At 45.5% G+C, this 17,517-nt stretch overlaps 1 protein-coding gene across 2 annotated transcripts in view; it reads right to left on the bottom strand.

Annotated features, from left to right (window-relative positions):
• Positions 1-17,517, bottom strand: part of PITPNB (phosphatidylinositol transfer protein beta) — a 63,445-nt gene that overhangs the window by 28,789 nt on the left and 17,139 nt on the right. For both annotated transcript variants that reach the window (XM_018061054.1, XM_018061053.1), the window contains exons 4-7: positions 15,850-15,941; positions 14,934-14,941; positions 14,356-14,430; positions 12,671-12,754 (exon numbers count right to left, since the gene is read on the bottom strand). In XM_018061054.1, coding sequence (XP_017916543.1) covers positions 12,671-12,754; positions 14,356-14,430; positions 14,934-14,941; positions 15,850-15,941 — 259 coding nt within the window. The remainder of the gene's footprint in view (positions 1-12,670; positions 12,755-14,355; positions 14,431-14,933; positions 14,942-15,849; positions 15,942-17,517) is intronic.

Genomic DNA, 17,517 nt, shown 5'->3' with positions numbered 1-17,517 from the left:
GTTGGGAAGATCCCCAGAGGAGGAATTGGCAACCCCCTCCAGTATTTTAGCCTGGAAATCCCACGAACTGAAGAGCCTGGTGGGCTACCGTCCAAAGGGTCTCAGAGAGTCGGACACGACTGAGCGACTAAGCTCAGTTGCTTAATTATAAGTATATAATTAAATATACTATTTAATTAAACAATTATCAATTATAAACATACAATTTAAATTATACATTTTAACTTTAAAATATATAATATTTAACAATCATCTTATAATTGCAGAAAAAATTTAACTTTTTTTTCAAACAATAATACAAAATCTGATAAGCAGGATCATTCCTGCTGCTGTTTTTGGAAACCTTATTTTTGTTCTGGGCACACACCTCCTCCTAGTTAATCCTCCTCACAACCTTGGGACAAGGTACTACCATCGCAATTGGGGATGAGAAAATGAAGGTCCTGCCCAACCAAGTTGACAGCAGCTGAGCAGGGCTAGGACGCAGAGAGATGCTGTCCTGTGGACAGCCAGGCTCAGAAAACTTCACTGCAAAAATGCGATGTGGTTTACACTCATCACCTGATAAGGCTCAAACACTTCACTCCCAGATCAGTCTAAAGAACCTCTCCTTGAGGGCTTCTACTGCTTTGGGCCTTCATAAGGAATACACTTTAGAAACTTGATTCGGAGCTGTTTATGCTGATTTCTTTAAAAATATCTGTCATTAGCTGCTCAAAAAACAAAAGAAAACCCACAAAAAAAGTTTTCTAACTCTTACCAGACCGTTTCTCCCCACCCAGGAAAACTTCACACTTGACCACCTCCATCACCCTCTCTGATTTTTTTTTTAAACTGTGAAACCATGCAAGAGATTTAGAAGTAAACACTAATAACAGGCTCTAGTGGGAAAAGTATCTTCTGCCACATAAGCTGGTATACGCAGAGTTTTCAGGGAAAATTTTTATATTCTTGCCAAGATTTAAGCAAGCAGGAGATAAGCAACGTGTTCTCTTCCCACAAGAGGGCACTGCCATCCAACTATGCCTTCAAACACACAGGACGTTCTCTAAGTCCACCCCTGGATGCAAACCTAAGTGTTCCAGAGTACTTGACCATGTAAGGCAGCAGAAGAAAGTGGGAAACATTTTCACATTTCTTTTTAATAAGAACCATGCTTACATTTATTTATATCTTCTTTGAGAAAGGGTGGGAAAAAACAAAATACCTCTGAAAGTCACTACAAAAAGGATCCTGACAATGGTTTGCTTCACAGCATAGCAAAGGGGGATGAGACAAGCCACCAACAAGCGAAATTTCTTAAGCAAAAGCAAAACCACTGCTACCTCAAATCCTGTAACTTGAGTTGTTCTGTTGTCTTTTTTCCCGGAGCTCAAGGAGGCCACTACTCCAAGTCAGGAACTGAGTCACAGTTCTCACCTCTTTATTATGCACACACTTTAATAAAGAGCTTTTGGAACTCCTGAACACAGGCCAGGAATAAGCAGCACCCTTTGGAGATAGAAATGAGTATCTGGGTTTATCCTAGTGGCAGAAGGAAGAGGTTCTCAACTAGGCTCGGTGTGTGCTCGTGCCAAGGAGACTCGAAGCACTGGGCAACCTCAGGCTCCTTGCACTTGCTGGAAGCTGGCCACAGACTTCTAATAAACAAACGCTCTTTTCAGGGCTAAAGAACAGGATAGCCACAGCTCTGGGAGGCAGACCGCCCTTCTCAGGAAGTGAGAAGCAGCAGCTGGGATACAAGGAACATCTAAGATGCAGGTGTTTCCAGAAAGCTGTGAGCAAGAACGAACTGGAGTGGCAATCAGCCCTAACCATTATCATCTACCAAGGGTTATTTCTGAAGTCTATTAGGTTGACCCCCAAAGTGTCATTTTTGCAGCTCAAAAGCTGACAAATATTAACAATTTCATATGGTCCGATCAAATATTTAACTTTTTCCAGTCGAACTTCATCATATTTCTAATTTTAAAGAGGAAAAAAAATGTAATCTTGTAAAGATTATTTAGAAAGCATGTTTTCTGATTCTTACATTTCTTTAAAATTATGAAGTTTTTTTCTGAAGGCAGTGCAATAAAGCACATATTGCCAAGACTATCTGCTCAAATGTGTAACATCTGGGCACTGTCTCACAGAACGTCTGATCAAAAGAAAAGATATGCCTGAATCCTTCCTAGAGCACAAGAAACAAACACTGCTTAAGTGTGACCAAAATTTACACGCCTAAATACATTATACCACGTTTCATCAGCTTTCCATGGCTTACATTTAGGAAAAAGTATGTTTGAAAAGAGCAGTAACTTTAAAACCATACATACTCAAGGTTTAAAACACTTATAAAGTGCCAGACTGTTCAATACTCAAATAATGGAATGGTGCTCAAAGTGAAAAATAGCTGCTGCTGCTGCTAGTAACTCACTTCAGTCGTGTCCGACTCTGTGCGACCCCATGGAAGGCAGCCCACAAGGCTCCCCCGGCCCTGGGATTCTCCAGGCAAGAACACTGGAGTGGGTTGCCATTTCCTTCTCCAATGCATGAAAGTGAAAAGTGAAAGTGAAGTCGCTCAGTCGTGTCCGACCCTCAGCAACCCCATGAACTGCAGCCTTCCAGGCTCCTCTGTCCATGGGATTTTCCAGGCAAGAGTACTGGAGTGGGGTGCCATTGCCTTCTCCGAGAAAAACACCTCAATGGGTGGAAAAGGCAAGTCTTATACGCTCGTTTCCAAAGGCAACTGAGACTTCAGAAAATCAGATACAGAGGAGCATACTTCTGCTGTCAACTGCTGCTCTGCCCACCAAAACATATTCACCAAACATACAGATCATAACCAGGGAACAAACAGTCAGTGCTGGAAAGAACAAGCGAAAAGCACAAACTTCAGAAGCCAACTCATCTTCCTGGAGATCGCCATCATCACGGGACTTCCTATAAGCGGCTTGGATGACCCCACCAATCCCATTACTGTCTGTGGATATGCAATTAAATGATGGGGCTCTTCATTTAGTGGCTCAAACGGTAAAGAATCTGCCTGCAATGGAGGAGATCCGGGTTCAATTCCTGGGATGGGAAGACCCCTGGAGAAGGGAATGGCAAGCTACTTCAGCATTCTTTCCTGGAGAATGTCATGGACAGAGGAGCCTGGAGGGCTACAGTTCACGGGATCACAGAGAGTCAGACACAACTGAGCGACTAACACTTTCACATCTTCATTTAGTAAGGTAATAAACTCCAAATCTCCCATCTTGTCAGCCTACGGACCCGGACTTTGCCGGCACCCTGGAGTCCAGCGCTGGTCTCTATCAGATGTGAGAAAAAAAGCTCTTTGGTGGAGGGCACTACACACCACCAGATTACATGATCAGAACAAACTCACTCCAAGCCACTCAGAAACACTTTAACACATTCACTGACTAAGAATCCTGTACGCTCTTCAGACAGACACAATTCTTACTTTATCTGGAAAAACATTTACCATGCCAACAGAGAGCAAATAGCAAGTTCCAACAAATGTTTGCTAAGTGAACATGAAAATATATGAGTGATGTTCTCTATTTTAAGTACCCACATCAAAAGACATCCCAGGGTCTCTAATCCTTTTACTCTATGCATGCAAATTTCCAAACATGCCAGAGTTTAGGGGTTACGGATGGAGGGAACCAAGGCCACAGATGAAAACTGCTATTACGATGGGGTCGGGGGAGAACAGGGGACGCACAGGAAGATGGACGGAAGAGCAGGCACTTGCTTGTTCTACATCAGTCGAGAATGCTCTTCATCAACATCATGCTAAGGAAGAAACGCCAGGCAGAGAGATGTTCTAGGAGAAGTAAGTCAGCAGCACTGCTCGAGTCCTGGCTGCCCTCCGTCAGTAATGGCAAGTCACAGCACTTCGCTCGGCTCAAACTCCTTAACAGTGCAACTCATGACTGCTGTGGATGTTCTCAACCATGGCGTCCAACTGAGATTTCCTGGGCTTCCAAAATCCTAGAAGAGTCCCCCCTACCCTGTTCACCGTGAACAGGGCACTAAAGCGCTTCTCAAGAGTGAGCAGAGATCACCTGGAGAGCAGGACAGGGCCCAGAGCCCCGGAGGTGCCGACCTGGCCACTATGGCAGTTATACTCGTGGGCAGGAAAGGATGAGAACCTGGAAGCGACAAACTGGGCAAAGGGGGGTTCAAAAGGTCGGAACAAGGAAGAGATAAGAATGAAATCCGAGCCTCATCTCAAAAGTACAAGCGTACTGGGTCCCCCACAGTGAAGGGCCCCTCCGAGCTCTCCAAGGAAGTCTCCGCCAAGGACTCGATCAATCAGACCACACCGTGCATATCCTGTCTGTGACCCAGAATCAATACAGCATGTGAGTTTCCAACCTGTCTCCTCCTTTTAGGAATACCATCTTCAGACAACCAGCACCAAGTTTACAAAACTGGGCAACTCTTGGTTTTGAAATGCCTCATTTAGGAAAAATCTTTCACCTTTAATCAATACACTCTAAGATGCTGACACGAGGGGGAAAAATCATTCTCTTTAAACTTGCTGCATTTTCATTTGGAATGGAGCTATTGTTTTAAACTACATCTACCGAACAACTTAATACTTTTAGGCCATCAATATTTGCTTATTATTGACATCTAAAAAACAGATGTTAAGCTATGTATCATTTTTAGACCTGTGAGCCTTAAAAATGTGAATCGAACACTTTTTCTATGAAAAAAGAATTGGAAATGGTAAAAATCAAGTCCCATACATGTACTTTAGAGGAAGCATAGACTACAGAGGAAGGCTGATACAATCCTTTCTGGTTACACACAAATACCTAAAAATGTGGTTTCAATTTTTTCTCTTTTTTTAAACCATGCTCATTTTCTTTCAAATTACTTCCAAAAATGAAGGTCTCTCTGATGTTAATCGTATGTACACTTCAGCTCACACTTTAAAGAGTCTCTCTCTCCTGGGAAGTGACTTTTGTATACAAATCATGGGAAGCTACTTAGACAAAGTGCTGGAGATGATTAAAAGGGGCCAGATTCAAATTTATACCTTAAAAACAAAAGCAGAAGCAGATGTCAGCTGACTCATTTGTGTATATTCTGGAAATGAGCTGAAGATATGCATGTGCGTTTCATCAGGACATTTAAAGGATTCTCAGCTTTTTACTGTGGTTAAGTATCAAGAACAACTTTAGAAATTAAAAACACTTTGAAGCTTATATTCCACCGGAATATATGCTGGACACCTTGACTCCTCCTTATAATCTGATCTAACTGGAACACTTTTTAATCTGACAGAAAGGCGTCTGCTCATGTAGAAAGGACAGTTTTTAGAACTGAAGGTCCATCATATATACATCACGGTCTAGGATTAGTGAAGAAGGAACTGAAGCAGCATTTGCTCACTTAATACTCTAACAATAAAAACTTCATTTCCTCCAAACTACTGCCCACCCCATCCCCTAATTTTAATACCGCACAGGGGTAAAAGTCTGCACCTTCCCACCAAACCTTTATTGAAAAGCGCTTGACATAGGCAATGAGCACCTTGCTGGGTCCTAGAAACACAGAGATGATCAGTCCAGTCCAGGCCCACAAGGGGAACCCGGTTTACTGAGGAAGGCTTTTTAGGAGTGCTGTCCGGGTTATATCTGAAATGGGGGCTGGGTGGGAGGCTGAGGGGACACAGGAGATGGGTGCGGGCAGGGGCATGTGCTTGGTGGCAGAAGGCGCCTTCCTTCTTAAAGACTATAACATCCTAGTATTTCACTCTAATGCCTCTTTTCACTAAAACAAGAAATCTGTTGTTTGGCCAGAAGATGGCCGGGTGGGGACATTTACACCGAAGTCACAGACAGCTCAGCTCTTTCATTAGGCAGTGACGTATCTTCTAGAAACTATACAAAATACTGGCCACATGAAGTCCTATGCAGACTTCCCATTAAGGCATCAAGGGAAAAAACCAAGTAACCCATCACTTTAAACGTATGTATGATTCCTGTAGCAAACTACTCGGTGACTGCGTCACACTGGCAGAAGTTCAGAGTCATTGTGACAATGTCATCCTTCGATTACGTAAAGACGTCAAAGTCCCCAACCTGAGCATTCAGTGTTACTGCAGATCTAATCACACCCCTTCTGTGCTTGGTGAAACATGGTACGTTAGCGTGACCCAAACCCAGCAAGTGTACAATGAGAACTGTCACCAGCAAACCAGCATTGAGAATTAGATACTCAAAGTCATCAACAGTTGCTCTTAACTAAAATGGTGTTAAGGGCTGTGTTTGGGTTAAATCCACCTGCAGTGACGGAAAACGCCCACCAGGTGGAGTAAAAAGATTCAAGCTTCACTCCCAACTTCTGGTTTCTTAACTTCCACCCAATTCATATTCATCCTGATTTGGGAGACTTGGCTAAACCCTCTCAAAATTACTGTTTCCATTTCTTTTAAAGCAAGTAATATGCAGGACAGAAATTCAACCATTTAAGAAAAATTAGCTCATTCAAGAAAAACTAGGGTTCATTAAACACAAAATGAAAACCAAGGAATTAAGTTGGACTGAGACTAAAGTGAAGTCATTCAGTTGTGTCCGACTCTTGCAACCCTGCGGACTATAAAGTCCATGCAATTCTCCAGGCCAGAATACTGGAGTGAGATCGAACCCAGGTCTCCCACACTACAGGTGGATTCTTTACCAGCTGAGCCACCAGGGAAGCCCAAGAATACTGGAGCCTATCCCTTCTCAAGTGCGTCTTCCCAACACAGGAATTGAACTGGGGTCTCCTGCATTGCAGGCGGATTCTTTACCAGCTGAGCTACCAGGGGAGCCTTCCAGGAGTTCAGGTACCAGCCTGAGCTTGGAGGGATCTCCACACCTGCAGGCCTCCCTGCTGGAAATCCACCATGGCCCATTCACAGGTACCAAGCTCCCAACTCCAGCGTCAGTTTATCCTTAAAGAACAAGTTTTAGGTACTAACAAGTGATCACTGGTGTGGCAGTCACATCCTAAGATGACCCCTCTCTCCCCACTGAGTCATAATCTTGTGTAATCACCTCCCCTGAGAACAGGCGGAGCCCGTGACTTGCTTCCAGCCAAGCGACTAAGGCAAAGGTGATGGGCTGTCATTCTTGAGGTTACATCACACAACCCTTCCCTCCATTTGTGGTGATCTGTCATGTAGAAACAGAAAACCCTACACTGAGTGAGAAGAGGTCGGCCCCCTATGCCGTCCACACCTCTGCAGACTCGGCCTCATCTACCCTGTCCCCCACATCTAATCTAGCTACCCACGTTTGCTGAAGAATCACCATTACCACCATCTTACACGTATTTCTCAACTGTCTATACGTAAGCAAGCAATAGACATTATCCTGTCCCCCCGCCCCCCCCCGCCCCCATTATCTTGGAAAGGATTCCCTATCAGTACAAACAGGCTCACTCCCTTCTGGAAGCTGCACTGAACTCCACCATACAGGTGAACCACATTCACATTAGTTCCCCACCTATGGAGAAACATCTGAGACTTCATATCGTTTCCTTATAAAGTTCTTACGTTTATGTATTTGGTACTTCACACTGAAGCAACAGATTTTATTTTCTTGGGCTCCAAATTCACTGCAGGCAATGATCGCAGCTGAGAAATTAAAAGATGCTTGCTCATGGGAAGGAAAGCTATGACAAACCTTGACAGCGTATTAAAAAGCAGAGACATCACTTTGCCCGCAAAATGTCCATCTAGTCAAAGCTATGGTTTTTCCAGTAGTCATGTGTGGATATGAGAACTGAATCATAAAGAAGGCTGAGCACCGAAGAATTGATGCTTTCAAACTGTGGTGTTGGAGAAGACTCTTGAGAGTCCCTTGGACTGCAGGGAGATCAAACCGGTCAATTCTAAAGGTGATCAACCCTGAATATTCATTGGAAGGACTGCGGCTGAAGCTAAAGCTCCAATATTTTGACCACCAGTATTTTGATGGCAAGAGCTGACTCACTGGAAAAAGACCCTGATGCTGGGAAAGACTGAGAGCAGGAGGAGAAGGGGGTGACAGAGGATGAAATGATTAGACAGCATCACTGACTAAATGGACAAGAATCTAAGCAAACTCTACGACAGAAGAGGACAGAGGAGCCTGGTGTGCTGTGCGCAGTCCACGGGGTTGTAGAGAGTTGGACACGATTCAGCAACTGAACAACACTGCTTCAGACTGAGTAGGACCAATTCCGAGAAGTGGAATTTTGCTGGGGCTAAGGGGACATACATCTGCAATCCTGCTACAGAGGCTGTGCGACTTACAAGCCCACAGGGATATACGGGAGTGTGCAATGGGTCACCCCAGCCACCCAGGTGCGAGCCATCAGTTTCTTCATTGCCATTAAGCTCATTTGACACACGTATTCACAAGCAGCCACTCAGTGAAGAGCAGATAGGTTCCTGAACATAGAACAAGACACAGCAATGAGACAAACAAGAGCTGAAACTCAGAAGAGGGGAAGACTGATGCGAAGAAAGGTGAAATCCCCCGAAGCAAACTCTGCAGGACACACAGGCTACTGCCCAAGAGGAAGGACCCCAGACTCTACCATGCACCAACCACTTCACTGTGCTGGGTCTGTCTCACCCAGAGTGTGAGTCTCTGGAGGGCACTGGAGCCACCTCGAGGAGCTACTGGGGGCGCGCCAGCCACACCGACTGAGCCCCGCGACAGGGACTGACTGCTATGACAACACTGCCCTTTCAGAGATGCAAATACGTCCTCAAAGCCTCCTTTGACACCGTGGGCTCTCATTTCCAAGGAACATAATAAAAGTGCAGAATCAAATGAACAAATATAACAGAAAACCCAAAAGGGATCTGGCAAGAGGGAAGGATGACTAGGTGGTCTAGGTGTTTGCCACAGAAGCTAATCCTGACACAAACATTAACTAGAGGAGGCCAAAGAGATCAGGTGGAACCTGAAGGGAGAGTGTGGGACAGCCGTCTGTGCCAGCAGAGGGCACACGAGAGGCTCTCAGAAAGCAGAGCCCGAGCCCCTCGACTACCCCAGCCTCACCCACCTCCGCCTTCACACACGCCAAACTGTCGAGGGCACCCGCACCTCCCACCACACAGCTTTCCTTCCCCTCTCCCCTTTATAGCAGAAAATATGCGTGTTGAGTCTTCTTCTCTTTTTTAAAAAATGTCCAAAGGTCTGAGAATCCCTCCACGATATCATTTGCACTTGTATTTTCCACGCATGACACACAGTTCACAGCAGCGCTGTTTACAATTGCCAGAGGGTGAAAACAACCCCAATGTCCACAAAGAGAAGAATGCATAAATAAAACGTGGCATTCACACACTGGACTAGTCTGCTCCCATGAAAAGCGATGACGGGCGACGTGCCCTATGGCAGACGCACCCTGGAAAGATTACACCGAAGTAAAAGCCAGACACAGAAGGCTATATGAAGCAGCCACAACAGACAAGGCCGTGGGGCAGAAAACACTCCGTGGCATACAGGCTGGGGGGAGGGAGCAGTGTGGGGAGATGGACAGTGTCCTGCTGCAGAGATGAGCATGCTCTAGGGCTGGATGGCGGTGACAAGCAGGCAACACTGGAAATGCACGTCACACCACTGCACGTTTAAAAGTGGCTCATATGCATATTCTCACAATAAAGAAAAAGGCACTGTAAAATCAGCAAACTTTAAAACAGGCTATTATTCTACTGGGTTTATGGAGAAGGGAGTAGGAACCCACTCCAGTATTTCTGTCTGGAGAACTCCATGGACAGAGGACCCAGATGGGCTATACAGGACACGACTGAGCGAGTAACACTTTCACTTCCTGGTATCTAAGTGGTAAAGATCCGCCAGCAATGCAGGACATACAGATTCAATCACTGGGTCAGGAAGATTCCCCTGGAGGGGGAATGGCAACCCGCTCCATTCTTGCCTTGGAAATTCCATGGACAAAGGAGCCTGGAGGGCTCCAGTCCATGGGGTCACAAAGAGTCGGACAAGACTGAGCAACTAAACAATAATAATTATCTTACTAACCTTTAAAGGGTAACTTGGAAAACGGGAGCTGTGAACGCTGAAAAAGCTGCACATACTTATGTGAAAAACCGCACATACATACTTATTCACTCCCCAAACCGTGCTCGTACACAGATTCTCAGAACTCCTGCTACGAATAATGACCACAACAGCGAACATTTATTCCACTGAGCACTGCTCTAAGTGTTCATGCTTAATCCTGTGAGGTGATTAGCCCCATTTTACACAAGATAAAACAGGTACAGAGAGGCTAAGCAACCAAGGAGCCAGCAGGCAGCAACCGCAGAATCTGAAGCCAGTCGAGCTTCTGGTTGCACGTCCTCAGCGCCACTGCCCTGGACTCACAACGGAGACCCCTCCCCCGGCCCACCCTGCCTCGCCCTGTCCATCCACCGACACGCCTTCCGAGAGCCCGCCACCTGCTGCACCCCTGCACCGCGGGGCCTTCCACCCAGAGCCGCTGGGGTGGGCTCTCGCCTGCAAACACTGACTGGGAGCCCATCGTGGCCCGAGGACAGGAACCAAAAACCACTCTGGTGGCCCTGGAAACGACAGAGGTGCCCTGCGCTCGGCAGAACAGCGTGCAATGCAAACCTGTGGGGCCAGCACGCCTTTGCGGGACACCCACAGGAGGGTCTGAAGGCCTCCCCGGGAGCACCCAGCCCCGTGGGCTGCACGCACTGCTGCTCCGGGTGTCTGAGCTCTCCCGACCGAGCCATCAGCTCACCCACACCCAGTCTTCTGCCACCCTGCCACCACCCTCCCACAAACAGCAGCTCGTGGCGAGAAGAGATACAAGAATAATAAGGGGCCAGACAGACATCTGAATGTGGTTTTCAAGAGAGAACATACATTCATTTCTAAGGATAAAAAAATAGCCTGATATAACTTCAGAGGTGAAAGTATTTCTGAAACTAAAATAACTTCGAATGACAGCACAACCAAAACTTCAGAATTTCTATGACAAGGGACCCTTATCAGCGCTCACAGCTCTTACAGGGAGGGGGCACACAGAACAGGACCTGGCTGAGCAGAGGTCCAACCTTTGTTTTTGAAAGCTTACCTTTCAATTTCAATGGCAAAACCAGACATTCATTAGTGTTTTTTTTTTGGTTCATCTTACAACACTGCTCAAGTTCAGGGAATAAGCGCCAAAACTGAAATGGAAAGGGACCGTAACTGAACATGTTGTGCTGACACAACTAACCGAGAGGTGCCACCCTAACTGCAAAGGTTCAGCGGCAGAGACGGCTGCTGGCTAGTTTAGCACATAAAAGGGCCACAGCTGTGCCCCACACACTGTAAGAACTGAGTTAACATTTACTGGGTTAAAGTAATAACAAGGGTCTTAACTGGTGGTAGGGGGGTGGGGCTGGTGAGGAATACAGTGTCCTTTGCAGGTGAAAACAATTCTTAAAAAAAATTAAGTCAAAAGTCTAGAGTACTTGTATCTACATCCAGTAAGACTCAACACAACTATTAAACTGGGATATTCTACCATCACCTGTTTTCCACAAATGACAACTTTAGCCCTGAGTTATTGAAAGAGGAGAGTGAAAAAGCTGGCTTAAAAGCCAACATTCAAAAAACTAAGATCATGGCATCTGGTCCCATCACTTCATGGCAAATAGATGGGGAAACAGTGACAGTCACAATGGAAACAGTGACAGTCTTTTATTTTCTTGGGCTCCAAAATCACTGCAGATGGTGGCTGTAGCCATGAAATTAAAAAATGTTCACTCCTTGGAAGAAAAGCTATGACCAACCTACACAGCATATGAAAAAGCAGAGACATTACTTTGCTGACAAAGGTCTGTCTAGTCAAAGCTGTGGTATTTCCAGCAGTCACATATAGATGGGAGAGTTGGAGAATAAAGCAAGCTGAGGACTGAAGAACTGATGTTTTTGAACTGTGCTGCTGGAGAAGACTAGTCCCCTGGAGTGCAAGGAGGTCAAAGCAGTCAATCCTAAAGGAAATCAACCCTGAATACTGGAGGGACTGATACTGAAGCTGAAGTTCCAACACTTTGGCGACCTGATATGAAGAACTGACTCCTTTGCAAAGACACTGATGCTGGGAAAGATTAAAGGCAGGATGAGAAGGGGACAACAGAGGATAAGATGGTTGGATGGCATCACCAACTGGATGGACATGAGTCTGAGCAAGCTCTAGGAGTTGGTGATGAAGAGGGAAGCCTGGCGTGCTGCAGTCCATGGGGTCGTAGAGTCAGACAAGACTGAGAGACTGAACCGACACTGAAAGTTTGTTAAGTTAAAATTCTGCTCTCTTAATCAGACTTTAAATGTATAAGGGACCCATGGTATCTAAAGAAACTAAAGAGAACTCTTGTAAAATAATGTTTTGGTTTTTTTTTCCTCTCAATGAAAACCCCTATGTACCCCGGGTACACTGAGACTTCTTAAAGGGACCACTTGTGCAACGCTGACATCCACACGAGAAACTCCCCCCATCTCCTGCTCTCTCACCTCTTGTGCTGCTCTGATCTCTTTCTGGACCCAGAGCTGAGCTCCAAACTTACTTCAGAGTAGAAAAGTAGGCCACACAAGAGTCAAACTAAGGCCTTGTAGAGGTGAGAGGCTGACAGGTGAAAGGTCATCAAGCTGCACGTAGTACTTACCGCTGGCTCGACTTGACTTCGATCTGCGATGTCTATGTGGACAATTTCGACCGTTTTCCACGTGTTCGGATCTAGACCGTGTACCTATGAATGACAGAAAGGAAACAAGGCCAGCTTAAGACTCTTCTCGTTAGGCAAAACTAGTATGCTTCCATATACAATCTTTATCTTGAGTCTCTCAGAGTACATCAAAAGCCATACTAAAAACAACCCAAGCTGCTATTTCATTAAATCAGCTGTCTGAAGGCTGGAGGGAGGGAAGAGAATGCTGCCACATTCACAGAAATCGCTCATCATTATTTTCTGGTAACTCTTAGAGATGACTAATACAAAAAATAAACCTCACCTATGTTTAACCCAATTGATACATGACAAAGTCCTTGAAACCTCTAAGTCCTAGACAAACAGAAGGTGACATTGTAATTAGATTTTAAGAAGCTGCACTGTAAGCTCTAAAACCTCTCCTGAACTTGATTCACCCTAAAGGTATTCTGCTTCAGTAGGATGTCAATTCCTCTATACCTCATGTCATTCAATCATTTACTTCTGAAATTCCATCAATGAACCCATAAAGAGCTGTTTAAAAATTGCCAAAGACAGGCCCATTTGAACGCTAAAGATGGCAAATTAAATCATTAGACTAAAGCATACCAAAATACCTCATTCAGACTCTAAATTTTAGTTTACTGTGGAAAAAAAAAAAAGTCAAGTCAAGTGAGTGATCATCTTGAAGAAAAACTCAAGTTAAATACTCTAAATTATAGTTCAAAAGTTCCTTTGATTGGCACCAGTACCAGAAAAGCAGAGGAAAAACATACTCTACCACCATTACCCATAAACTTACTTTCCTGTAACAGTATATCAAAAGCTTGCGACAGTCATTCTCAAACTGGAATGCCCACCAGGAAACAGACTGTAGGGCCCCGCCCCCAGAGACTCTGATTCAGTGCACACGGAGTGAGGCCTGAGCATCGGCACTTCCAACAAGTTCCTGGATGCCACTGCTTATTGGTCCAGGGACCAAGAGCCTGGGAACCCCTGGGCCAGGGCATCAACCTACAGCAGACACAGACGCCCTCCCAAGCTCCCTGCTAAACCTTACAGAAAGTTAGAAGCTACATCAAGTCGTAACCGACTTTCTGGTAATTCACTTGAGGGATAAAAGTGTACCAATTTGTAAAAGTCAGGAGCTTTTCAGCATTTTTGTAAATTATTCAAAGTATCTTCTTTCTTCCTGCCTTTTGGGCACTTCTCTGAAATCAACCAATAATTCAGGCCAAATGGAATGGAGGTGAAAATTAAAGCAATCAATTTTGCTATGCACAGGAGCTCTGACAAATACAGAGATGAAAAAAAAAATTTTTTTTTTTTAATTTAACAGCTGAAACTGGCTTAAGGATTTCTGTGAGTTTTGTTTACCTACCCTCTCCCAATCCCAGATAAAGAGAGTTGCTGATAAAAACAGCGGCCTCACCAAGTCCACTCACACACCAAGGCAAGGGAACTGACAGGGAAGGCCCACTGGTTTCTGGCGGCAAGCCTGCCTCACCGCAGCAGTCTGACACACGCCAGCATGGCCAGGCGCTCATCTAAAGCCGTTGGTGTCACGCTGGCGGTGACACAATGACTACGGCACCCCCATTTCGGAGGCCTTCTACACTGAAAGCCCAGAGTCAAAAACTTACATTTTCTAACGTTCCCAAGTCTGGTTTGTGCCATGTTTCAATTTTAATGAAGAAATCATCTTTCATATATTCGTTCTGCAGAAAACACAACAGCAAAAGACAGTGACCTCTCGCCGGTTCCCGGGCTTGTGTCTGCAGGAGCGTTCCCCAGGCACAAGCGTCCACGCTCTGACTCTACGAGAAGACTGGTCCTCAGGGGACAAAGAATCATTAGCTGCCGACTTTCACAGACTTTCAGGCCAACTGCTCGCTGCATGCATTTAAATAACGTACATAACCCTGCTTGACATGCAGCGCACAGGGCTAACACTGAAGAAGCTGCGAGGTGTGCTGAGCAGATGTGACATTCAAAGCAAGTAGCAGAAGCAAAATGAAGTCCAGAGATGTTGAGGTAAGGCTGCAAAGAGCCCCTTAATAGTGGAGTACATGGTGGAGGGTGAGCTGGTGCCCGGAGAACAGAGGAGGGCCATGCAGCAGTGGGGAGTTTTAGCAAAACAGAGCAACGGATAGTCGAAAGCAATCACTACACAGGGCGAAGTTAAAGATGGAGACTGTGAGGCAGAAACAGTTTCACTCACCGTTACAACTGAGGCACACCGGGACAGGCAGGCAACAGAGGAGGAAAAAGTTTCACAACATTAATTGGAGCCAAAACAGTCTGCCACAGTATTTAACGGCACAAAGATTAAACTGCCTGCCGACACAGAACATTTGGTTTAGATGTGCAAACCCAACTGCTGAACAAACGACAATAGGGGATATGTTAAGACTGTGGCGTTGCAATCTGATCATTTTAAGTAATTTTAAAACAATGGTAAAAGGAATACTCAGTCGTGTCCGACTCTTTGCGACCCCATGGACTGTAGCCTATCAGGCTCCTCTGTCCATGGGATTCTCCAGGCAAGAGCGCTGGAGTGGATTGCCATTTCCTTCTCCAGGGGATCTTCCCGACCCAGGAATCGAATGTGGGTCTCCCGCATTGCTGGCAGACGCTTTACCGTCTGAGCCACCAGGGAAGGCATAAACAAACGACAATACGGGATATGTTAAGACTGTGGCATCGCAACCTAATCATTTTAAGTAATTTTAAACCAATGGTAAAAGGAATAATGTCACAAGAGCAAAACACCATTTATAAGGCTCACGGAACAAACAACAGGGAACGGTTCCACCATGTGGCAATGGAAGCAAACTATTGTTGAAACTACATCAAACGATGCTTGCGCATGAGGGTAACCTTTAAGATTTCTGTATTCCTTTTATCCACTGCCTGTGGAGCCTGCTTGGTCAACAAAGATCTCAGGGTGCCTGTCATCTGGGAAGGAACTGTGTCCCTCACCAAGGCTTGGGGGAGGGACCCCTGTAGCTGCTTTTCTGCCACAGCTCATGCAGCGACCCCCACAGAAGGCCCCACCTGGTGTCACCCTTCTCTAAGGTGTGGACCCCGGGAGTGCAGGGCAAAGGGGCGAGACGGTTTCTGGGAACCAGACTTACTTGTTCTACAGTAGGGGTATGCGTTCCAGGCTTTCTCGTGAAACACCAAGGAGCCCTCGGGAGCGATCATCCTCACGAACGCGGGGACTTTGCTGGGAGGAGAGAAACACTGGATATATTCTCAACAGCACCACTGCCTCTTTGTTGGCTTCCATCAGACTGCTTCAGAGAGTACTCAAGTATAAAATTAATGTAGAGACAACAAAATGATCGTGTTTAACCACATAGAAGATTGTGTTTTTAAACAGAAGTAATTCTTTCTGATGGCTTTTGACCTACTCCCGTGACACGAGATCTAAGAGTTACCTGAAGCTGTTCAACCTGTGTGTGACACGGAAGTTGTCTCTGGCATTAAGACCACACCACACTTTCTTAACACAGTAAAGAGTCTCCAGAATAAGGTAATGACTTGGAATAAAAGCCTTTTAACACATTTTACAGAATAAACTTCAACAAAAATGATAATATGAAGGGTCCGTGTAGAGAGGAAGATAGGCAAACATACCTAAGTATAGAATTGTGTTGACCTGGAAAATAAATGTCAACTGTTGCCTCAAGTCTGGTCAGATCAGACAGGTTAACTATGTAACTAACACATGATGAGGTAAGTGGGCAAAGCACAGCCACAGACACACCACTAACGGAGCACACAACTGGAAAATTAGTTTTAACAAACATGGAAAATTAGTTTCATCAGCCTTCACAGCAGTGCCAATGAAATGACTATTTTCCTGACTGGTGCCTATGGTACAGAAACTTTTACATGCGCAGGCTTTCCACAGATCGGATTCAAATCCCAGCATCGCCCTGAGGCTGTGTGACCTGGAGCATACTGTATCAGGAGCTCTCTGAACTCCCTCCTGTGCTGAATGGAGTCCACATCACCCACTCTGCAAAGTTACTGAGAGAATCGCATCAGATAGGACCTGTAATGTGTTAAGCACCGGGCACACTGCCATGAGAGCTGACTAAATGGTAACTTGCTGCTGTGGTTTAGTCGCTCAGTCGTGTCCGACTCTTTGCGACCCTGTGGCCTGGAACCCTCCAGGTTCCTCTGTCCATGGATTTCCCAGGCAAGAATACCGGAGTTGGGTTTTAATTTCCTCCTCCAGGAGATCTTCTGAGCCAGGGATGGAACCCATGTCTCCTGTGTCTCCTGCATTGGCAGGCGGATTCTTTATACCACTGAGCTAGCTGGGTGCTTTTTAATTATAAGCTGACACGTAACTAGGTGCTTTCACATGCCTTTCTTCACTTTAATCCCCCGATAACACTATGAGTTAACCATTAATTCATTATTTCATATAACCAGCATTTAAATAGCTAAATAACAATGTCAAAATGACATCCTCCAACTTGAAGCCCTATGTATATTCTTTCCATCAGAGCTGCTTTCTGAAAACTTAAGTACAACTTAATTTCCTAAACTAAGAGAAAGAACAACAGCCCCACAGTAAGACTGAGCAGTTGATCAGAAATACTCCTAAGCTGAATTTCAGAAGCTAAGCAAGGAAGGTGGAATGGGCCCTCCACCAGCCAGAGTGCTGTGTAACTACAAACAGCAGTCAGGACAGCCATCTCCTTGCCTCTGCAGCACACGAGATGGTGCCGTTTAGGGATTCCCAGGCTGTCCAGCGCTTAGGACGTGGTACTTTCACTGCCGGGGCC

Source organism: Capra hircus, chromosome 17 (genome assembly GCF_001704415.2).
Source record: "Capra hircus breed San Clemente chromosome 17, ASM170441v1, whole genome shotgun sequence".
Taxonomy (NCBI): domain Eukaryota; kingdom Metazoa; phylum Chordata; class Mammalia; order Artiodactyla; family Bovidae; genus Capra; species Capra hircus.
The sequence above is the reverse complement of the archived record's forward strand: the minus strand, read 5'-3'. Positions and strand labels throughout refer to the sequence as shown.